The 24,737-nt window shown below is 43.7% G+C and overlaps 1 protein-coding gene across 2 annotated transcripts in view; it reads left to right on the forward strand.

Annotated features, from left to right (window-relative positions):
• Nucleotides 1-10,199: 10,199 nt before the first annotated feature.
• The window catches only part of HSF4 (heat shock transcription factor 4), a 463,098-nt gene continuing 448,560 nt past the window's right edge, over nt 10,200-24,737 (forward strand). For both annotated transcript variants that reach the window (XM_085639409.1, XM_085639410.1), the window contains exon 1: nt 10,200-10,475. In XM_085639409.1, coding sequence (XP_085495535.1) covers nt 10,353-10,475 — 123 coding nt within the window. In that variant the 5' untranslated portion in view covers nt 10,200-10,352. The remainder of the gene's footprint in view (nt 10,476-24,737) is intronic.

Here is a 24,737-nt window from a genome sequence, read left to right on the forward strand (position 1 = left end):
AAGCAAGAAGCACCCAGGCTCCGCTGAGCAAACCACAACGCTGCAATGCAGCTTTCTGTCTGATATGAGCGCTGTGGTTTGGCGCTCAGGTAGGGAATGGGATTCTGGGCATGTTCTACACCCAGGCAGTAATGCAGCCTGGGTGAAGAGCATGCAAAGCGCGCATGAATGTTTGGCTGGCCCCAGAGGGCCACCACTCACCACTCCTCCCCCAGCCTCTAAAGAGCCCAGTCTCACCCACCCTCAAAAACGGAGCCAGTACGTTTAAATGCAATTATAATAACATTAAGTTATTATTTTAAAAAATCCCATTTTTAATTGCTCACTCAGTGAGCAGTGGGGCGCCTCTCCTCTGCCTTAGAGGAGGAGCCGCCACTGCAATATTTCAGTTTCTTCAGTAGGATTCTTGCACTGAATTTAGACTCTGCTTCTAAAGGTGCTCCTTTTGCTCGATTAATTAGAATCATTTCAAACCATCCATTAATTATGCACGTAAGCAGAAAAAGACGAAAATACAAATTGGAGAAAAAAACTGCAAGTAGGTTAAGATATATCATAACAACTATAATAATGGAAATCTCTGCTAAAGGTAATTGCAAGAGGAACTATGATTAAAATACAAGAGTTCAATTAACAACAAATGCAGCCTGTATAAGCAGGTATGATGAAATCAATAACAAATAATATATATCACAGTACATGAAGCTCGGTGGTAAGTCCCATGCCAATTCAAGGCTTAATAAAAGAACTCCATGAAAGTTAAAAACCAGTAGCACCCGTCTCGAACAGTTAAAGGGCCAGAGCTTGCCAGTATCCTCCCTGTGCCCCCAAACAATGATGAAAGGCATGTTGTTAAGTTTCCCAAAGATTACTGTGCAAATTGACTGCATAAACAGAAATGTGACACCCCCCTAATAAATGGAATCTGGTATGTTTAGTTGGGTCCGGGCCCCCAATTGGGTTAGTAGTGTCTGTGGTTGGGTTTCCACTGGAATTAGCAGCCCTTATACCACTGTCTCTATAAAACTTTGCAGAGCTTGAATACACCTACCCTTCCTCTTCCCTCTCTCACAAAACAGGCCAAGAATAAACAAAGGACTGGCTCACTCTTATGTGACACAGAGAATCTCTTCAAATGTAATACCAATTTCATCCATTTTGCCATTTCAGTGCCAACGATGGCTGGGAAATCTTTGTTTCAACCCGAATCTAACTGACTAAGCTACCCCATGGTGGGCATGGGGAAGAGTTGTGTGCGCGAAACGAGAAGGAGATTGCCACGCCAGTCAGAGATATGAAAAGGGAGGAGCCTTTTATCAATTCTTCAGGGTTGCCACATGGCTAGTTGGAAGTCAGTGCGTGTGACCATTTCGTTTATTTAAGATACACAAAGTTTATGCCCAAGGATTTTCATTACTGGGCTCTGCCTCGAAGCGCCTCAGCGCCATGAACCCTGGTGCCGTGGATTTATGACCACCTTCAAAAAGGAGAGGGAGTTCCATTAACACCCCACTCTAGACCAGGCCACTACTCCCTCGGTATCTTCATTAAATAAACACCAGTGGTTTTAGCACTACTTTGTGTCTGAAACAAATAGTAGGAAAAGGACAGAAACTAACAGAGTTTAATGAAGGGAAAACATCTGCAAGGAGGGTTAAATGCCAGTTTTGGAGACGCCGACTGCAGAGCCAGCGGTACGTCGTGTTGACCATGCCCCGTCAGAATTTAGACTAATACTATTTTGACATGAGAAGGTTGCAAGATAACACTGGAAGGGTTAATAAAGTTTTGGATTATTCGGCATTTATTGCTGCTACACATGGGTTGCCTTTGAGCAACCATTTTTTCTGACTTCAGAAAATACAACTGCAATTAGATACTGTCAGTGGAAAACTCTATGGGTCATTCAACAGTTGATTCTTAAACGTCCTGAAGATGGTCTAGCTGATGTTTTCACTACAAGAGACCGAAACGTCGACAACCACACCTTTTTTCGTTTCAAATCATTTGATCCAAGGCTATTTTGTCTGTCTAACTGGTCACATTTTCCTGTCATTGTTTGAAAAAGGTGTTCGCAATTGCAACAGTGAGGTGTTTGTAACATCGAAATAGTGGAAACTCCCCGTTGCATTGTGCTAATTTATGAAAATCTTTTTACCGTTTTGTACCCTTTGAAATATCTTGTCAATATAAATTTACGCCTGTGAAATATACACATCCGTGTTAGATTCTTTACTTCAGATTCAAGCACATTGAAATAAGTGAATTTGATTTTGAAAGAATTAAAATATGAGCTTCTGGAAAGAGCTTGCCAACATTGAATGCAGAAGCTATGCTTACTAATGTTTGATGTAATAAATCCCTTGTAGGCACACTTACCTGCTAAAGTTTTGGAGAACAGCGCTGCTGGTAATGTGTTTACTTCAGAGACGTTTTAATGCAGGGGCAAAGTGGGCTCTGGCCCAGGGCCCCAGCCTTTCAAGGGGCCCCCTGACAGAGTCAGCTCCGTTCTCCGGCGTTTTGCCCTAATGACCTTGAATATTTCTTAAACAGATTATTTTAAATACTGTTTTCCTTTTAATTTATTTTTTATGTACCTGATGTGTGAGTCTAGTACAGCCATTTTGCAGAGAAAAAATGTTGTGCTTGTTTCATGAAATATACGTAAAAAAAGTTTATTTTCGATCAAAACAAGGCCTAACATATAAGAAATGGGAGGGCGTCACAGAGATTATTTGCAGTAATATTGGTGAGCTGCTGCGGTGTTACAATATTGAAAACACACATAACTATCCCTGAATATTAGATTTAAACTCATTTAGGGCCTTATTTATGAGAAGTGATGCATAGCTGTGTGAAAACAGGGATGCGTCACTTCTTAGTGCGCCCTCCTTGCGACATGATGGATGCATCATATTTACTGTATGATGCATCATGTCGCAAGGAGTTACAGATATGTCAGTATTTCTGATATTTCTGTAGGCGCAAAAGTGATGCATTGCTGGGGTGTGTCTGAAAATAGACGCAAGTCCAGCAATGTGTCCTTTCACATGTGGCAAGCCCCATGTGAAAGGGCCTGCATCAGTCTTACGCCTGCTGTGAGGCAGGTGTAAGATATTGACGCAATGGCATCCTAGAAGTGGTGCACTGAGTTCTCAAAGATTTCAATGTGCCACTTCTATGAGGCTTTTTGGGGGGGAAAACCCACCCTGCATACATTGTACCTGGTGCAGGTACAATGTGGTGCAGGCAGATCTTTTGGCCACCAAGAGCTCCAGTCAGGCGTTTCTGGATTATTTTATGTTTTGTTAGTGGGTTTATAAAGCATGACAGCTGCCCCAGCAAAGAGGCGTCCCGGCACTGACAGCAATGAGGTGACCAAGATCAGGGAGGGCCCAAGGAGGCCTACGAAGTGGGAAAGAGAAAGGTTTTGATGGCTTTCCTAAATTCGAGGAAATTATGGAGCCCCCACATGTGGGCCGGCAGCGTGTTCCAAAGGATGGCCGCTCTGTTCTGAAAAGAACTACCTCCGGCACGAACCCTCCTAACCCGGGGGACCACCACCAGGTGTTGTCCCATGGAGCGTAGCTGGCAGGAGGGAAAATAAGGTAGAAGCAAGTCGGTCAAAATATTAGGAGAGGCAAATTTCAGAACTTTAAAGGCTATACAGAGAGCCTTGAACTCAATCCGCCTATGGATAAAACCCTTGCCTTATAAATTTCAGCCATCTCCTTAACTGGTCTGGAGACCAGCTTGGCAGAAAATCTAAAAATGCCATGTGTACTTCTGTCCATTTTACTCTTAACATTAATGAGTTCATGAGTCCAGGAGCCATTACCAGAGAAGGTAATGCCCAAGTAACAAAATGAATCAACAGAAGCCACTGGTAATTTATCCAAAAGGAATGATCTACTTTTTTTAACCTTGGACCGACATGCCATTGTGTAAGTTTTACTTTTGTTAATGACCAGTTTCCGTGCACCAATAAAATCCCCAAAAGCATCCATTAGATGTTGCAACCCCAGAGGGGTCCTGGCCGGCAGGACTGCATCATCTGCGTACTGTAGTACCGGAATGGGGCGTCCATCCACTTGTGGGACATCAGCATGGACAGTTTGCAAAGTCTGATCCACCCCATTAATAAATAAAGAAAATGAAATAGGGGCTAAAACACAACCTTGTCGAATGCCACGTTTAACTGCAAAATTATTAGTGCATTCTCCCAGAGAACCTTTGCACTATAGGGGACCCCCTCTAAAGGCTAGGGAGAAGAGGGGAAAGAACCAAAGACCACTAAATATGCTCCCTCGTAGCCTATCTATTTCTTACATCAAGGACTTGCTCTCTCTTGAGCTATCTTATGCATATAATCACAACAGTGACACTTGACATTTAAATTTTCATTACTTTTATTATTTAATTGCTTTATATATTTTATAACATTTCACTTTTCTTTTTATGTATATCTTTCTTTTATTCAAATAGAAAAAACTGATTATGAAAATTCATACAAAAACAAAATCATCACAATAATTACATAACATTTCACATGCACAAATCCATTTAATAGAAAAACAACCCCTGAACTAACTTCAATAAATACATCCATATCACAGCCATTCGAACACATACATACTCTCACAAACTTCATACAACCTGCATCTGAACAAGGTAGAGAGCACAAGGCTCAACATAAGGTCGACGCGCATTTCGGCGGTATATGAAGAGTAGTTAGACCACCTTCATCAGGACCTTTCCAGATAACCACATCAATATCACAGCAACCAGGGGACAGGGTCAAAGGATTTATGGAAAATTGACAAATGGCAGCTATTCATAAAGTCTCATTATAAGCGAAAGAATCCTCCCTTATTCTCGGCAAGATCTGCCTATATTTCCAAGGCATGTTCCTTCAAATGCGTAGTTTCAATATGTATTAGTCCTGGGGCCCAATGCGCGAGGAAGCCAAGCTTTTTCCAAAAGTTGTTGATAGGCAAGACCATAGAAGACCTTCTACGTTTTCTTTCATCAATTTGTTTTCCTCAATCGATTTTTTTTTTCTTCCCCCACTTATATCTGTTAGAGTTTCAGAGTTGTTACATGACTCGTGCGTTCTGCTTCTCAAAGTACGGATGTTTGCACGCAATGGCCCACAGTTCTCTAATTGAGAACCATAATTGCTTACCAAATTCTCATACAGTCTGGCCAGGAAGCTCACAATTGGTCTAGAGCAGTGGTCTTCAAACTTTTTTGCTCGGTGCCCCCCAAAGCAAAATGTTTTGGAGTCGGGGCCCCCCTGCAAAACTTTATGGCAAGGATCGGAAAACAGGAGATGCAGGGCTGAGCGCAGAGGCAGAGCTTTTGAGATCATATCATGGATACTTTTTTTTTGTGGCTCATAATCCACAATAAATGTGAAACATATAATAGGGAAAATCATCAAACAATAACAGAAATTGACTAAAAACTGTTCTCTCCATAATTTGGTTATTGTGAGCCCCTCGCACTCCTGGGCTCCAATGCTACTGCACTTACTGTACTAATGATAGCTGAGGCCCTAAGTAGAAGTCTACCCTTCTCTGCCTCTTTCAAAACTTACTGACCATGGCCATCACTCCAATCTTGAATCAGGTTATCCATCCCTTTTTTGGTTTTTGGAGGGATGACCTGGCCCAAGGGCATTGGAAAACTTTACAAAAGCACCATATACATTACACAAACACTATTTCATATTCATTCATCATATATTTTTTTTATTTTATACAGTGGACGATTAAGTGATTTGAGTTGCGCTGACATGAGGACCTGAACTAGGTTCCAAAGTAGGCAGCTCTCGCCATTAGGCTACAACTCCTCCCTTTCAGAAAAAAAGAGCTCCAGCGTGTTGCCCCCACCTTTTTGCAGCAAAGGTGCTCTCATCTCTATATGAAAGGTCCTTTTCAAAGCTTGACTAGTATGCCTTTTGCTATATTTGGGTATTAAACCGGTATTAATGAGGTGAAACCTATGCCCAGATAGTTTTTACCAAATGTAAAAATGACAAAATAACAAAACAAATGTATGACAAAATGTGCTGTATAACATCACATAATTTTCCTTTTCTTGCCACATAATTTAGTCAACCCTGCCACATAATTTGGTACTCCCTTGCAGCATAATTCCGGTGAGCCTGGCTTTAATTGGCCTCATGACGCTGGACCCTATGCAACTGGTTAAGCAACACACACAAAAGCTGCTGAGGAGCTAATATATGCTCTAACTGTTGGAGTCAGAGTGCTTTTTACCACAGGCATGGAAGTTGTAGCTCTATAAATACACTAGTTACTATTTCCCACTGTAAAAACCAGAATTCAAATCGGCGACTCTCTGGTAAGACAGAAATCTGCAGTTATTGCTTTAGCCAACTGAGGTTTATAACATAAGACGGTATATTTTCAAAACATTTGTTTCATTTGCTTTGTTTTTTCATTTATTGTGTGTGCGTGTCTGAAGACATGTGGTCTAGGGGCACCCATACCAAGCAAGGTAGTCCAAAGAGTGAGGTGATCTACTAGATCAAAAGCGCTGCTCAAGTCAGTGAAACAAAGATATAATCTTCCACCTGTGGCACGAGCATACTTGCCTATAAGCAGGTCAAGATTCACGCATTGCTTGATAGACCCTAGGGCTTTCCGGAAACCAAACCGTGCAGGTGTGAGAATTGAACAGTCCTAAGCCCATTCTTCTAATCTTTTCAGTAATACCTTGCTCATCACTTTAACAGACGAGTCTAACAATGAAAGTGGTCTGTAATTTTTGGGGTCTGATTTATTGCCCTACTCATAAACTAACATTTTGCTTAAAAACATCCACTGGTACCCCATCCAGGCCCAGTGCTTTCCCCCTTTGCTTTCATTCAGTGTCCAAACCACTTCCTGTAAGGTATTTATTTATTGGAAAGATTTTATATAGCGCTGGCTAGACCCGGAAGTATCAGAGCGCTTTACATGAGTATCGGACCATAGTTGCAGGTTACATCGTTACAAAGGTTGCACAGTTATTCGAGCATAGCTACATAGTTACATGTTCAGTCGAGACAAACAATAAGGGCATATGCATAAGGGAAAAAGCAGGCAAGGGGAGCGATTCAGGGGGGAGGGGGTAGGAGATGGGGAAGTAGACCGCGAATGAAGGAGGGAAAGAGGAGGGGGAGGGTGCGAGACACAGCATGAAAGAAGAGGGGGGAGGGTGACGGGGGCACAAACTGGTAGAAGAGTAAAAGCTGCGTCCAAAGTCCAGTAAGCTGTGATCCCAGGGGAAGTGGTATTATTCCCCTAACTCAGATGCGAGAGGCTCCCTTTACACAGTGGACTCTCTCAGCGGGGTCTCTGAGACTCCAAGGCCTACCTACTGGATCCTTCCCCAAAAAGGGGAGAGGGAATGCTTTGGCAAGGGGCGCCATTCCATGCCTCAACTGTGAGTGGCTCCCTTAGCGCTGTGGACTCTCTCAGATAGATCACTGAGACTCCAGAGTATAAGTAGTTGGATCTTTCCCCAACAAGGGGAGAAGGAGTGCTTAGTTAAAGGGCACAAGGGACAGGGGGCTAGGGGGCGTAGCAGGCAAGGGGAGAGATTAAAGTGGGAGGGGATAGGAAGTAGACAAAAAATGAAAGAGGGAAAGTGGTAGGGGAGGGTGAGAGAGAGCATGAAAAGAGGGGGGGAGGGTGTTTTACGCGGTTGACTCTCTCAGTGGGGTCTCTAAGACTCCAAGGTCTACCTACTGGATTCCTCCCCAACAAGGGGAGAGGGAGTGCTTTGGTAAGGGGCGCCATACCATGCCTCAGCTGTGCGTGGTTCCCTTGACTCTGTGGACTCTCTCAGAGGGTTCACTGTGACTCCAGAGTAAGAATATTAGATCTTTCCCCAACAAGGGGAGAAGGAGCGCTTAGTCAAAGGGCAACAAGGGACAGGGGGCTAGGAGGAGGGTCGGAACTGGCAGGTCAACAGAGGGGGAACATACGGCAAAAGAAAATCGCATTAATTACAGAAAGATAACACCTACAATACCCGGATAAATTAGCGATCCAGAAAAAGACTGGATCCACTAAAGGCAAGGGTCAGGGAGGACAAAGGGAGGGAGTCAGTGAGTTGAAGAGTCCCACAAGGAAGATCCGTGTTAAGCTTGGTAGTTTTCTCTAGGTCGTGGACCATTTCCTGGTTCCTGAGTATCATGTGCATTATGCTGGTACCTTCACCTTTAATATCCAGAGGTAACGATGGATTTATCAACTGGCCCCTTTTTAGAGTGGGCACCGATCCTGCTACAGGGGGATTAAAGATACTAGTGAAGTGCGCCACCCATGCCTCGCAGGTGACATGCCAGGAAGTCAGGAAGGGAATCATCCTTTAAAAAAGACGAGTTAAGTGTCTCAAAAATAACTTATTATCCCTTATCTCCGCCGCTCGAGTCAGTTTTGTCCAGGCTATTTCCTGCAATTTTTTTTTCCTTGCTAGAAGTACCTCTCTTTGTTTAAATCTAAGAGATTTAACCAGTAGGCTATCTCTAGGTTGTTTGAGGGTCTTTTCCATTGTCCATATGTATATTGAAATCTCCCAGAATCAGGCAGTTGTTGTATTTTAAGTCCAGGGAAGTGGTGGCTGTATTAAGTGTAGTAATAAAATTTCCAATTGCACAGAGAGGTCTGTAAATCAGAAAAACAGCTATGCTATGAATGGGGGGATAAGGTACAGCGGAAGCCTAAGGACTCTGCACCCTCGATGTTTTCCATTGGGATGGGAGAGCAGCCTAGTTTTTTATTGTAAATTATGGTGACACCGCCCCCCTTCCCACTCAGTCTGTCCCTCCATAGGATTTTATAACCCGTAGGAATGGCCGAGGTGATAGTAGGGTTGGAGGCTTCAGACAGGCAGGTCTCAGGGAGAAATAAAAGATCAGGCTGTTCGTCTAAAAGTAGGTCATAAATGTGTGGTTCATGCTTTTGCATAGAGCAACAATTTAAAAAGGTGGCCTTTAAGTCCTCTGTTTTCTTATTGTTTTTACACTTATTGTTTCGTGGGAGGATCTTGGGTGAGAGTTTCCTGGGCTGGAGGAGAGACCAGTTGCACTTATTGTATCGAAAGTCTACCTCCAAGCTCATATCAGTCGCTGTACACTGACCTAATGGTAGCTGCCTAAGGCTAAGCAGTTTTCCCTATTGTAATATAGTGGAAGAAACTCACCGGAGGGGAACTGGGCAGCATGGCTGGCGCCGGACGCCTCCGCGAAGCTGATGGGCGCAGATGGGCTTGTCTGTTTGCATCGGGAATATATAGGCTAATGCCTGTGATGCAAACTGGATCACTAACGCAGCTGAGGAAGCGGAAACTGCGTGGGCGGAAGTGAGGTGCCCGATAGTAGCCCCAGCCCTCCGCACAATCTGCGTATAATCCGTGGCGGACCAGGACTGGAGGAAAAGCGAGATGCGAATCGGAGCAGCTAAGGAGGTGTAGACAAGCAGAATCAAGTAAAGTGCAAGTGCACGTATGTAGGAGAAATTGTTAAAAAGCACAGAGTAATTCAGCCACACATATACAATTTAAAAAGTATTAAAAACCTAGTAGCAGGGCAGGATACACTAAATCCTACCACTGTCAGCTGTGTGCGTCTGTTTGCAGCGGGACTATATAGGCTAATGCCTATGATGCAAACTGGATCGCTAACGCAGCTGAGCAAGTGAAAACTGCGTGGGAAACAGGGACAAATTGGACCATAAATTCAAAGCTATTCTGAAAAGGGGCCCCCAAAATATGTTTGGCCCAGGGCCCCCAAAATCCTTAAGATGTCCCTGGTTTACTTGGATATTGTACAGCACACATGCACCATAAGAGTGGATGGTACACACTGTACATAAACATACTACTTATCTACAGCTTCACATAAAGTCTGTCAGACACGTTTCCATTCCGAGCCAGCATACCCTGGTGCTTTAGTTCTGTGAGCCTGCCAGGGGAGGCCTCGTGCTGAATGGCCGCGCCGGGTCCTGTGCCCGGGGTGCATGTGCACGTTCTCTTTGCATGACGCTGCATGTTTATTCAAAGCTTTGTCAGGCAGGCGGCCGTGCACTTCCATTCTGTGCATTGTTCTCTGCAGGGGATGATGCTCGCCGTTTATGCTGAGTTTTTAAGAGCGCGCGCAGCGGGCTCTCCGGTGAATCGGTGGCTGATGCTGCTGCCAGTGTGACCTGCATAACTCAATGGTTTTCCCGCTCTCGCCCACCCACCTTGGCTGCTGTCTCTCTCGCGCGCATACACCTACCTTACTCGGGCTGGGACTTTGACAGGAATGGAGATAGTGTGACAGTCAGGACAGGACGATGCAGGAGCCCCCCGGATCCCTGGCTATGGATGGGTATTCCAGCAATGTGCCCGCCTTCCTCACCAAACTCTGGACCCTGGTGGAGGACCCCGACACGAGCCACCTCATCTGCTGGAGCAGCGTAAGTGACGCCACTGGCGGGGGGTATACGAGGCGAGCGGGGCCCACAGGCCCAACGGTAGACCAGCGCGCGCGGATAGTGCGCCGAGCTCTCGCGCGCGATGCACGCAGAAGTCTATTCCTGTGTATAATCATTATGCCAGCCTTGACTATCATCACCTGCAGACAGTACGGGTGGTAACACGGGGCCAGTGGGCGCAGCACGGGATAGGTCGAGTTATTCACAACTTTTGTATCAGGCTCTTGCATCTGTTGTACTTGTGTTTCTATCATTTCTGCAATTTGCACATGTAACCATGTTATATTTATATATACGTTTTTTTATTAACTAAACTAATAGCATGTTACATTATGATGGGCAGGCCACACTGGGATACCCCGCCCGAGCAGACGCCAGCCGCCCTTCCTTTGATGCACTTCATCAGAACACTGCGCGCGGGGGCTCCCCTTGTTAAAATCACGGCGCTGAATATTTTGTACAGCAGTGAAGGTTCGCAGGCTGTATTTATAAACTATCTTCCAGCTGCTATATTTAGAGGCTTCAAGGCAGCGGCTCATTTCGGTCTGTTGGGCTTAGAGCACTTGTTGTGCGTTTTGGACAACAGACAGCGCATGGCACAGGCCTGCTTGGCAATCCGGTATATTGTGACGTGCGTCACAGGTCCACACCGCGTTCCTCGCCCCTTCCCAGAGTCAAGTTGCTGGTGGGACGGGCCTGCCTTATGATGCCGTCTGTAGGGCTGTTTCCCTTCAGTGTATTGGAAGGTTTCTTGAAACTCAAGGTTGGCACACCAAATATCAGTCAAGAGTTCGCCCTAATAAACACAGGCCTGGTTTGAGACCCCTCCCTCTTAAGTTTTGAAGCCACTGACCTACCAATGACCCTGGGCCAGGTAAACCCTTTGCATAGTACTCATGCCTGAAGGCACCGTAGCCTGATTCCACGTGGCAGGCAGGCCCTCGGCACCAGTTTTGCAAGTGTTTCTCAGAGTATTGATTGTGCACCTAGCTGGACTATCTCATGAACCAATATGGGGGTGGGGTGGGGGTGCTTAAGATAAGTTTTAAAAAAAATATTTTCTACTTTTAGAAGTTGGGAGCACAGTGATTTCTCAGGGTATTACAAAGGAATTGTTTTTCTTGATGGGAGTATTTTTACATGGTACAAAATGAATAAATATTGCCAAATCCAATAGGCCTGGCTCTAATGTGCCAAGAGATGTAAATACCTGAATTTGCAAATGCTGTTTACAAGAGTTGCATGCACAAATGAAGTCTATCACAATAAAGCCTGTCCTATGGGCTTTACAAATGCTGAGAAAAATCTAGCTTTCTGTTTAGCATTCACGTAGAAAGATAAAGAATTGAATGCAACAAACGGCATGACGATGGCGTGTCCTTTGAGATGTAAACGTGGAAGGATACACCATATAGCCAACAGCATGGCTTCTCTGGGTGGAGCCAAAGCCCACTCTATGTTAATAAAAATTATTGGTAATAATAGATCTTGCAGACAGCTGCACTGTCAAGTCAAGCCTAAAAATATCATTTTAAACTTTAAACCACGGGTATGTATTGTTCAGAACTCATGCTTTCACTGTAGCTGGAAATTCACTTAGATGAAACAGTGTATTTTCAAGGTCGGACTGGCCTTGTAGGCAATATGGCAGTGCCAGATGGGCCAGTCCGACAGGGTAGTGTGTGCCCCGGTTTTGTGCTGTGGTGGGCTAATTTTGTGACTGTGTGTGGGCTGGTGTTGTAAACATCTTCAAATAAAGACTCGGCGGCAGTGGCAAGCATCATTGTGCAGGCCGTGGATGGTGGTCATTGCATTCAAAGTGGATGTACCAATCACACTTTGTACGCAGAGGAGTGGGATGTGTCAGTGTTTTTATCTTTTTGAAAGAGAAGGAACATAGTGAATTAGACTGCTGCATTTCTCGTATATTACCTTATACGTTGCCTGCAGCAAGCAGAAATACATGTGGTTCGCCACACCTTATTGACCACCCAGACAGCATGTCTTAAAAAGTCGAGAGTTGTTGGATTTTCAAATGTGGGACACTGTTTTTACTAATCAGTTAATAAATGTTGCCACTTTTATTTCGGTTCTCGGACCTATTTTCTTACCAAGTCACCTTGTCTACTTTGCACCATAAAACTTCTCTTCACACCAGACTGCAACGATAATTCCAGTTGCATTTTGTGGTTGGTCACTGGCAGTGATCTGGACATAGAAATGGGGCAGTTCTGGAGGAAGATTGTATAGAGTTGTGTGTAACCTTCAATTAGATAGGAAAATCTGAGCAGAAGTTGGTAAAACTGTGTACCAAGGTCTTATTGCACCAAAGGAGCCCTGGAATGTTAAAGTTGGGCCAGCATGTGGAGGCACATTTTCCTTGTGGTGAGGCAAAACACGCACTAGCAGCACCTTTGGTGTAGAAAGTGCCAACCCCACGGGAGTCAATCACCGATGCCAGAAATGAGGTACCTTAAAAACTGAGGACCCTCCAGAAATGCGCCCACCAAACTGAGGGGTTTTCAATAGTGACATGTTTATGGTTGAGCAGTAATGTCACAGGTGGCTGGTACTTCAGAGGCCCATCACTATATCTTCCAGAGACCTGCGTGCCTATAAATTTCATACATAATATAACAGATGCCCTGCTTTGGACATTACTCATCTGCCCGTGCGCTCTGAGCGCCTGTGAGTAAGAATCTTTGAACACCCTTTTCTGGGTGCCTGTGAGAATGATTCCCTGATCCCCAAGTTCAAAGTGGGTGTGTGAAGTTTACTCTTGTCTGAAAGGAGGACATAATGATATTCTCATCTGTTCCGAGCAAAAGGCGTGTTTGGCCCTCAAGGTAAGGCAATGACAGACTCTAAGAGGGTGACCCCGAGGGCCTGGCCCCAGCCTCCCCGAACCACATGGTCATCCTGAGCTCCTTCAGAGCGTGCTAGGAGACATCACCCTGGGCTATGAGTCATGATCAGAAGTTCATGAAGCCCTTTTAGGTGTCACAGATCTTCTCTGAAGGTCAAGCGCCAAATACTTTTCCAGGAAAAGCTGTAAACGCTTTTTGAAGGGCACCAAGGGGGGGGCCCTTTCTTCCCCGGGCCACTGGTCTCTATTGTAAATAAGGATCTTCGATGACGCTAATAAGTTGAATTACTGTGAGAACCTTATCTTTGTATGCTTGAAAAAAACGGAGCGGCCAGCTTTACTGCCTTGTGGTATTGCCTAGCTCCAAGAGAGATGTGCCAAAGACCGTACTGCCTGTGAGAAACGACACATCGCAGGAAGCCTATCTTTTAAAATTTCAAATCCTTTTATTGCACAGAAAGAACACATAGGGCTTGATTGACGAATTGCACTGTACAAAACATACAACAAAACATAAGTTATACCTATGCCTATGTGTGCGGAGTTCTCTGCCCCGACTATGGAGTATCTGAGCACGTAAGTATATGTTTTGTAGCACGTTTACACTGGGAGTTTGTGAATACCGAAAGTATCAAACTTACTCCAAAGCAGGCCCGGCTCCAGGAATTTTTATTTGGGTGGGCCAAGGGTGCATTTGGGTGGGCCACTGCGGGCTCGATTTGTCGCATATATGTCAAGGCAGGCCTGCTTCAGGGCCCTCCTTTATCTCTTCTTAGTCTTACAAGGCCCAGTAAAACACACGCTTTTCCAAATGTCTTTCTAAATATTATCACTCTCAAAAAGTGTTTTTTCCATGTAATGTTCCTTTGATGGGAAGAGCAGGTTTCTGAGGTGGGAGTATCAGGCAAGTGACACTTCTCGAGCTCCCTCCGTGCGAGCCTTCAGGGAGAATCCCTCTTCATTACTACCTCCACCTGACCCCGGACTCTGCAACGCACTCCCTTACAGGCTTGATTATCCACTACTCCTCTCCAGTGCACCTTATCTGACAGGCACCATTAGGCTCCCCTTTTATTTTTCCCGGTAAAAACAGTAGTAAAATCACCTTCAAACTTAAAACATTGAATATAGCAGTAAATATAATTAGCACGCACTTTAAAATATGTTCCACAGTAGCCCTTATGACCTGACTGCTAATTAAATAAACAAAAACAGAAAGGCCATGACAGGGCCGGCTTTAGCGCTGATGTGAAACTCTTTTTTGGCGCCGCACCAATAACCTCTTTCTCCATAAATACCTTTACTACCACCTTCCAGCAGTGCCCCTCATCCATCCATGGCCCCCCTACTGACCTCCTCCTCGGATTCCCTCACTGCCACCCTCCACCAGTGCCCCTCATCTCTCCGTAGCCCCTCCCCCTCATGACCTCCTCCTCAGACTCCCTCACTACCACCCTCCGCCAGTGCCTCTCATCTCTCCCTAGCTCCCCTCTCCACCCCATGACCTCTTCCTCGGATTCCCTCACTGCGACCCTCCAACAGCGCCCCTCATCGCTCCATAGCCCCTTCCACTCTTGACCTACTCTCGGATTCCCTCACTGCCACCCTCCAACAGTGCCCCTCATCTTTACGTAGCCCCTCTCTCATATGCATTTCATTTGTTGTATAGCGCTACTCATATCAGTGTAGTGTGTCAGTACTTTACACCACGCACACATTATACAGAGACAATGAATCATACAAGTATATAAATCAGTCTACAGGAAATGTCACATAAGCCAATGAGGATTACAAGGTGTATGAATCACATGTCATACATACTGGTGGGCAGAATATTTTAAGAGGGTTTGGTCTGGAGAAGCACAAACTCAGGATTTAAAGAGTACTCCAGTGGTTGGGGGTTGGCTTTACTGATAAAAATGTATATCTGCCCAAACATACTCATTTTAGCAACATTAGAATAAGGAAAGACTGAGAAAGTTCTAACTATATGGAAAAACAAAAAAAGCGAAGTTCTAACTATACCATTCAGGTTTGCATGCAGCTCTTTGATGACAGTTCATTGGTCACTGTCCTATGTTAGGATTGTAACTTCTAAACTGCAAGTAACACAAGGATCTCTGTGACAAAGGCAGTAACCCACTGAGCTTCCACATAAACTACAGTTCATCTGAATTTAAAAACTACTAACAGACAAATGATTGCTCTCCAGCGGATCATTAATCACCAGCGTTATCGGGGCATCTTTTATTCTCTTATTGTTGTCCTGCATCGGCCATGATAATGATAAAAACTGTTTAAATGAAGCACACACGAAGTATGTGTCCTGCTGGGCCTGTGCAGATTTTAAAAAGAAATAGTAACACATCCTCTTACCTACTCCATTAGTCAAACTTTGTGTCACAGCCTGATGTGATAAGCTGCTGCAGGGGTCAGGAAAGGTGAATAGGAATAAACAAACTTATTTTCTCCTGCGCTGCATAGAAAAAGAAATATCCACGCAGCAGGACAGTAGGCAGAGGTTACCAGTGCCAAATAAAGGATTTGTTGCCTTTCGCCTAGTGGAGCTGAAGGGGTGAAAAAATAAACAAAGCCTCGTCAACATGTAAATGGTCTTAACATGTAAATGGTCTTGTAAAGACCTGTGAAGTACTCTGGTGCGGCTGCGATAATCTCGAAAACTGTCTGTCTCTGTGTATGTGTGCCCCGGAAGCTGTCTCAGCCGGGCTGACACACACGACAGGGGCAGGGGGGGGCGGCGGGTTGAAGCCCTTTGATCGCAATGGCGTTGCACGCCTGCCTTCAAGCCCTCACTGCGAGGGGCAAAGCTCATGTTTGGGTGGGCCCGGCTCATGTTTGGGTGGATCTGGCCCACCCGGCAAACCCGCTAGAACCGGGCCTGCTCCAAAGCGTAAACTTACAAAACGTAAGTTCAAGTCCATAGAGAAAATACTAGCATGAAATACATCAATTCAAGTGAGCTGCAGAAGTGATTGTACTCATACTGGGAGTTTGAATCGATCCGAATTGCGTAAAGGTTTTGATGTAGTATCTGTATACAGCTTAGTATTTTACCCCATCACAAAAAAGGAAAATAAGCTTTGGCAAAGTCCATAGGCACGGGAATATTGTGGTATCGCATGCAGCAGTAGCACACTAGAGTGAGAAATTCGTCAGGGAACCAGAAGGAGTGGACAGCGAGGGCTATAGTTGTGAAGTGGTCTTTCATGAGGTTCAATGCAAGTACTCAAGTGATGGCGGAAAGATGTACATATGTAAAATAATTATTGTGGTCACAGATGGCTCAATCGGCCGTTTCTGACCACATAAATGCTTTGTACATCTGCCCCTAGCTTTCATAGTGGTGCCTCTAGGGCAGTACCACAGTATCTGCCTCATATAGTGTTAATATAACAATGCAGCACAGTAGGGCTCCCATTTGCTCTACATAAAATGTCAGTTCCACATGAAGACAAACCTCTACACTTCATGTAAAGCCAATTTAATATATTTAAATGCAAGGTAACTTGAGTTTGAAACACAAGAGGGGCCCTATTTATCAAAACTGAGCACAGCCCAGCCAGTCACCTTGCTGCGCTGCGTTACAGGGAAAGGGCAGGAATGCGCTGTAGTTATAACAATATGGCGCATTCTAGTCCTTCCCTCAGCGCTGGCGCACAATAGGCAATGAATCATGGTGCAAGGGTGCCTACGGTGCATGCAGGAGGGGCTCCTTCCTCCACAAAAACACAGTTCTGAGAGGCATCTTCCTCTTTCCGTGTTTGCTGTAGGATGCAGCACACATAGAAAAAGGAAGTAATGAGGAGAAATGAAGATATTACTCCCTGTTATGCCTCACCTGGAAAGGGGTATCTTTTTGGCGCATTCCCAGGTCTAACAGCAATGGTAAATCTGGGAATGCGCATTCATTGTTTTCCTTAGGTCATGCTTTTGTTTTATACTTCTTTTGCAGCAAACAGTTCTGTATAAAAAATGTGCATTTAATTTTTTCTGATAGTTTTCTATTGCTATCTTCATTTCATAATAGTTACTTCCAGTAATCATTTTCAAACAATAATTTATAGGTTCGCCTGCAGCGCACATGCGCTGTTTTCAAAAGCTATTGTAAATGAAAAAAGCTTAAAAACAGATTTAGAGCCTGTTTATCACCTACTAATACCATTGGTTGGCTTCAACGTTACTCTTGATTCCTTACTTCTTACTGGTCACGCCTCCTGCTTCTTGCCGGCTGTTTACCTCCTTATGCAGGCTTCTGCCCTGCCATGGAGCATGGATCTAGCACAGCTTTGTGTTTGCAGTCAGCGTCCTTCTACTGGCCACATTGTAATTGTAATTATATAGCACTTACTCCCCCTGAGGAGGCGTCAACGCGCTTTTCGGCAAGTAGCACGCTACTCGGGAACCCAAAAAGGATTAGTGGTGAATTAGTATATGGAGATATGAAATTAATTTGAATGGTGGGCATGTGAGTTTGTTATTTGGCTTGAAAAAGGATAGTGGAGGGATAGAGGAGGGAAGGGTTTGCTTTTATATAGGGCTTGCTACCCCTGATTAGGCGTCGAAGCGCTTTTCAGCAGGTAGCACACTACTCCGAACCCTAACAGGATTAGTGGGGAATTAGCATAGGGAAATATGAAATTAATTCGAGCTTTGGATATTTGAGTCTGTTAGTTTGATTGAAAAGGATAGTGGAGAGATAAGAGGGAACGGTCTAGAAAATGTTTATTGGAGATCATAGCAGTATGAGGAGTTTTGGGATGAGTAAAGGGGAGGTGGAGGGGGAAGAGTCAGAGGGAAAGGTTTAGAAAGCCTTGTTTGGGATATTTCAACAGTAAAAGAGGTTTGAGATGATGCAAGGAGTAGAGAAGCAAATGTCTAGAAAGGGTTATTTTGGGGATCATAGTAGTAGAATGGGGATGGGTAGGAGTCAGAGAGTGGAGGTAGAGGGTATATTGAGAGCGGTATAGGGTGAGAAATAGGGTAGTGCATTGGAGATGCTGAATTAAAAGTAGAGTATTAAATATAAAGATACATAAGTACATGGAAGATATATATATGAAAGGAAGGCATACATGTAGATTTAAGTTGTATAAGACTTTCAACTGTTGCTATACTTTAAACTAGTGTCTTTGTTTTTATAATTAATCATTTTTTGTTTTGTTTTTGTAATTCAATAGTGAAACAATTGTAGATAAATAGTTATAAAAATTTACTTATTTATGCAGTGACATATATACATGTTAAACATAGAATTAATAACCATAAGTAAAATGTACACTTGTAAAGCAAAACTAAGGAATTTATATTATAGACCTAATTATCATAAACATTTATACAAAGGAATACACATATCTAGGTACACTTGTTTAGTCCAAATAAATGCTTATATACACAGGGATATGCTGTATATTTATGTTTGAGTATGATGGTTATGAGAAGAGCCAACTCTTGAGTAATCTTCTGAAGATGAGAAAGTTATCCAAGGATCCTATGTTTGGGGGTAAAGAGTTCCTTAGTCTGGCTGTTTGAACAAAGAAGGATGTGCCACCTATGGTTATTTTCTTGCGTGGTGGGATTTTGAGGCGAGGTGGTGCTAATCTAGAGTCGAGGTTCCTTTGTTGAATGTATTTGGTGATTTTATTCCTGATGAAGAGCGATCCTGTTCCATGTATCGCATTGTGGGTAATACAAAGCAGCTTGAATGTGGATCTTCTCGCAGCCGGTAACCAATAGGGCCTTCAAGATATGGAAGATGTGGGGTTGGGGCTTTATATGGAAGAGTAGCCTGGCTGCAGAGTTCTGAATCCATTGTAGTCTTTTAATAGTAGTTAAAGATGAGCCGTGGTAGAGGCTATTGGCATAATCGAGTTTAGACAGAACAAGAGATATAGTAGCCTTGACCTTGTGAGAAATACCAGGTGGGGGAAGATGTGCCACAGAGGTTTTATAGTAATGAATCTTGATCTTGCTAGTTTGTCCACTTGTGCATTCATTGATAGCCTAGTGTCCATGGTAATTCTGAGGTGTCTTACTTATTTAGATTCTTTAGGCAGTGTTCCTACATCGCCAGGCCAGGTGGCGAGTGGGTTACTTTTGACCAGAGTAGATGCCACCGTGTGCTATACCAACCCCCTTTTGCCCCCTCTTGTTGCATTTCCTCCAGCCCCCTGCCCTCCTCCCACTCTTGTCACATTTCCCCCACCCTCCCCACTCCACTCACATCTCTCCTACCCTTGTTGTGTTTCCACCACCCTCCTCCCGCTCTCGTTATTTTTCCCACCCTCCTCCCTCATGTTGCTTTTCTTTAACCTTCTCTCTCCCAGAGTTAATTAACAAGGGTTCACTTTATTACTACTAGTATGTTGACTTCCCCACTGGTGAAGACGGTCATTTATTAACCCCTTCAAATCTTTTTGTTAATAATGCCCTGATCCCGGTGTCTCCAACCAGTCGATCGCGAGCTACCAGTAGCTCGCAGAAAGCTTCAGAGTAGCTCCCAGCCTTGAGTTCCTTTTTTACTAAGAACTGTTGCTTTCCTTTTAAAGTTAAGGAAAGGCTATGTTTGTTTTTCATTATTATCAGGCTGCAGACATCAGATGCTGATAATGAGCAGTGCTAAAATGAGTCACATTTACAAACAAGAGGCATCTTGCTCCCAGTGGGTGGTAGACACAGTGCCATATTTATTACTGAAAAACACAGTAATTTTCTTTTAAATCTGAGAAATTTAAAATGAAGAAAAATGTTTCTATGACACATTGTCTTAATGTTTTTCTCTACTTTAAATTAAGCCAGTTAAGTCGTGATGTTTTTATGAAGCATGTTTCTTCACTTTAAATTCCTCACATTTAAACAAATGACTGTATTTTCCTGAAATAAATACGGCACCATGTCTACCGGCCACTGGGAGTAATAAGCCTGCTGTTTGTAAAGACACTTTGACTATGGGAGGAAATTAAAAAGATGAGTTTTAGGTAATGCATATAAACATAAAGTTAACTCTACAGTTGAACTTTCTCCCATTTCAAAGTGTCTCCTTCACACACAGCAGGCATCTTGTTCCCAGTGGCTGGTAGACACGCTGCCATATTTAGAACTGCAAAATACAGCTATTTATTTTAATATGAGAAACTTAAAGTGCAGAAAAATGTTTCATCAAGTGCAGAAAAATGGACCATGTTAAGAAAATTTTTGCAGAACATTTTTCTGCTCTCTAAATGTATTCCATTTAAAACAAAATGGTTGTATGTTTGTGTTGTATGTGTGATGGTGTCACGTATGGCGAAAGTTGTCCTGTGCCAGGTGTGTGCATACGACACAGGCTCTCATTCACCCATACACATATATCCCATTCATTCACATACATTTTCATGCATCCCTACAGACTATGCACTCCGTGACATGTATGGCAGCCCTATCATAGTACACCTGGTCACAGTATATTGTTCAAACCATAATATCGGGCTCCCTGGACATTAGGTTTAAAGTCAATGAAGCTGGCCTAGGGGGTGTCTGGTAACAATGCACAAGTTACTTGGCCTTAAGTACCTCACAACGATTTTCACTGATCAGAAGTACCTTTCATTACAGAAAAGGTTGGTGATCCCTGCCCTGATTTTAGTGAGAAGTAAACCCAACCACTCAAATTATTGTGAGGGGCCTAGAGCACTGAGACAGACACCAGCTCTGTGGGAGAACAGTAGGTTAATTGGAAAAGCACCCACTACCTTTTCCCTGTCTCGCTGGCACACAAACACTCTCTAACTAGCCAGAGAGGACTTAGGTTCTTGGAGATGATCCAGTGCATTGAAACACAAACCCCTGTAGTCGAAAGTTTCAGTTTCTGTCCTTGGCATTGGTAAGGTGCAATGCCACACCATCTTCACCTTTGCAAGCTGTGGAGATGATCTTTCTGTTACAGGCCACAGCTGCTCAAGGAATGTTCTCTACTGGGAAATGTTCTGAGTGACACAGGCGCCAGGGGCATGCACAGGATTCTGAAGCATGCAGGCATGACTCACAGACCTGCACAAAGGAGTCTCAGGTAATGTTTTCGTGGACAAGCGTCATATGTCAGGGATATGCCAGATCCTTAGGGACAGAGCACAGGTTATGTTGTGCAGGTAATATTGTCACAGTTACATACAATTAACAGAGTAGCAGGTAATATTGTGAATGGTACACAGAATATTGTTAGGGGTGCTGGAGACATAGCTAAGGACACACATTGGATTATTTGGCATGCTACGGTTCCCAGTGAAGATGTGATATTCTTAGAAACACGGGTCATGTTCTCAGGGGTAGAATGAATGTACAGACTTACCAGGGAGGCAGGTAATGTCTGCAGGAAAACAGGTGGTCTTGTAATGCCATTGTGGACATAGGTGAATGATCTGAGGAATACAGGTGCTTCTCTCGTGTTCTTTTGTTCACTTTTCATGCTTTTTATTGGCGCAAACTCGATGTGAAAGTATTGGAGCACTTTACACCCATTCCTCCCCGTCATGACTTTGCTCCACCCACCCTCCTCCATGTGCTTCCCTCGTGTTGCTGTCCCTCCCCCTCCACTGTCCACTGTTGCTGCTCCCTCCTATTGCTTGCCCCTCGCTCGCACTTGATTAAAAAAAAAAGTGGCCACAATGGGTGTGTCATATAGCTTTTTTTCTTTACTTTAAGCCATTTTTGCACAACAACCCACACTGCTATGCAACATGGCTTAAAGTCAAGATAAAAGCGCTCTGATGCTTTCAACATTGGCTGCGGCATAGCTCTTTTTTTTTTAACTTTAGGGATGCTTGGTTGTTGATACTTCTGTCTCCCATGGGAGGCTAACTCAGCGATTGTAATTCTGGTACAATCTGGTTCTATCATTGTGAGCCAGAGGCCTGCCTTGCTATAGTTCTAGTCTGTCTGTAGGGAGGTGTGTGAGTAAAGATTTCCTGTGGCCATCCTTAACAATACGAGGCCCTTTACCACTGAATCTATGATGCAGGTCTTTGTTAGGAAGCAGTATGTGTGACTTCTGAGCCAATATTAGTGAGTACTGTGTTATTTCTAGAAAAACCATGGGGGCAATAGGGGGACCAGAAGTTTATGCAAAGAAGGGGTTTAATAAGAAAAATGACCACAGCAGCCTCTTTTAACAAATATGGCGGAGATAGAAGACAGAGGGGCAACACGTGATACTGTGGAAATGTAAAGCTTTGACCTGAGCATTGTAGACAATCTTGGTTCCTGGATAGTCAACTTCTACAGGTTAGTCAGTCGCAGGTTTACATATGCCTTTTTTCCATAGGAGTGATGAACCCCCAAGTCCCCTGACAGCCATGAGCCAATGACAGAAGATAATGATCCTTCTGCAGCCCCTGCTTTAGTGAATCTAACTTCTGCGGCATATGAGGAGTCTGCCAAGATGAATCCGACAACTTTTTGAAAAATGGGAAGCTCTTGTATAGAGTCAGACTAAGGATAAGGAAATCGAAAAAGTAGATGAAGAAATGAGAAATGTGATATCTTGAAGGCATCTAAGATCATGGCTGACAATGGACCATAAGCTGCCGACTACCATCAACACCTCCAGAATCAACAGACATGAAAATCAGACCAAAACCATATGATTTTCCAAAGCCACAAATCGATCCATATCTACAAACGTGGTGCTCTACCAAAACTGCCAGTCAATGTGGAAGTTATAGTTAGGAGACAGATTTACACCACAGTAAGGTTTGCGTACAGCTGACAAGCGTTTTTTTTTCTGTAAATCATGTTGCACGGCAGCTTGCGCTGCTGTGCAACATGTCTAAAAGTAAAGTAAAAAAAGCACTATGACAGTCAACGCTGGCAACATAATAGTGCTTTTTTAATTGACTTTACACCATGTTGCACAGCAGCTTGCAGTGCTTTGCAATGTGTCTAAAAATAAAATTGACAAAGCCAATAGATCTCGCTTAGGCGAAACCTATTGGCTATGACAATGCTCATTCACCATGATACCAAATCAAGTAAAAACTCAGAATAATGTCAGCCTACGCCCCTTGCACCTTTCAAAGTCAAAGAAAGACATAGCTCATTGAATTTGAACAATCACAACTGTGTTTTGCCCTTTTCATGACTGGTCATTGAGTTGCAGTTGGCATACTTTGATAGTAATACAAACGGAAGGCTTATAAGATTCAACTAAAAGGCAAAAAACGCAACAAAAACTTTAAAAGCACCAGTACTACATGGCATTTGCTGAGGATCTTGGCACACAGTTGTATGTATGCAAGAGTATGTATGTGTATATGTGTATGTATATATATATATATATATATATATATATATATATATATATATATATATATTGTCCCACAAATTGCCCAAAGCTTTTAGGAGTGCACACGAGAGTGAGTGAACCATCCGGTTATTTTAGGAAACTTGCCTCTTTGTTTTCAGGTACATTGTTGCAGCAGAGTGAGTGAGGATAATTAGACTTGCACTTGGTTTTGGGACCTACTAAGGTGTAAATATGGCTTTGAAAGTACGGTTTCGCAGACCTACTTAAGGATCACTACAAGTCCCAGCATGCTTAATGAAAATGCGCACTCAGCGGAAATATAAAGAGCATGCAGGACTTCCTGTGAGCCGTTTTTGCCAACAATGACCTTTGAGAAAGAGGTGAATACCTTGAAACGCGTCAGGTCGGAGCAAACAATGTACCTGAAAACAAAGAGGCAAGTTTCCTAAAATAACCGGATGGTTCACTCACTCTCGTGTGCGCTCCTAAAAGCTTTGGGCAATTTGTGGGACAATTTTAAGCACGCCGCCTTACCGTGGGGAGCAGCACCATCCTTGTCAAAGTGAAGGAGGCGGCAGAGATGGAACTTTTCTAACTCGACATGCAGCAGAGTGAGTGAGGATAATTAGACTTGCACTTGGTTTTGGGACCTACTAAGGTGTAAATATGGCTTTGAAAGTACGGTTTCACAGACCTACTTAAGGATCACTACAAGTCCCAGCATGCTTAATGAAAAGGCGCACTCAGCGGAAATATAAAGAGCATGCAGGACTTCCTGCGAGCCGTTTTTGCCAACAATGACCTTTGAGAAAGAGGTGAATACCTTGAAACGCGTCAGGTCGGAGCAAACAATGTACCTGAAAACAAAGAGGCAAGTTTCCTAAAATAACCGGATGGTTCACTCACTCTCGTGTGCGCTCCTAAAAGCTTTGGGCAATTTGTGGGACAATATAAATACATATATATATATATATATACACACACACACATATATATATATACACACACACACACACACACACACACACACATATATATATATATATATATATCCATCAATCAGGTAAGCCCCAAAGGAGTG

The sequence above is a fragment of the Triturus cristatus genome, chromosome 12 (assembly GCF_964204655.1).
Source record: "Triturus cristatus chromosome 12, aTriCri1.1, whole genome shotgun sequence".
NCBI lineage: Eukaryota > Metazoa > Chordata > Amphibia > Caudata > Salamandridae > Triturus > Triturus cristatus.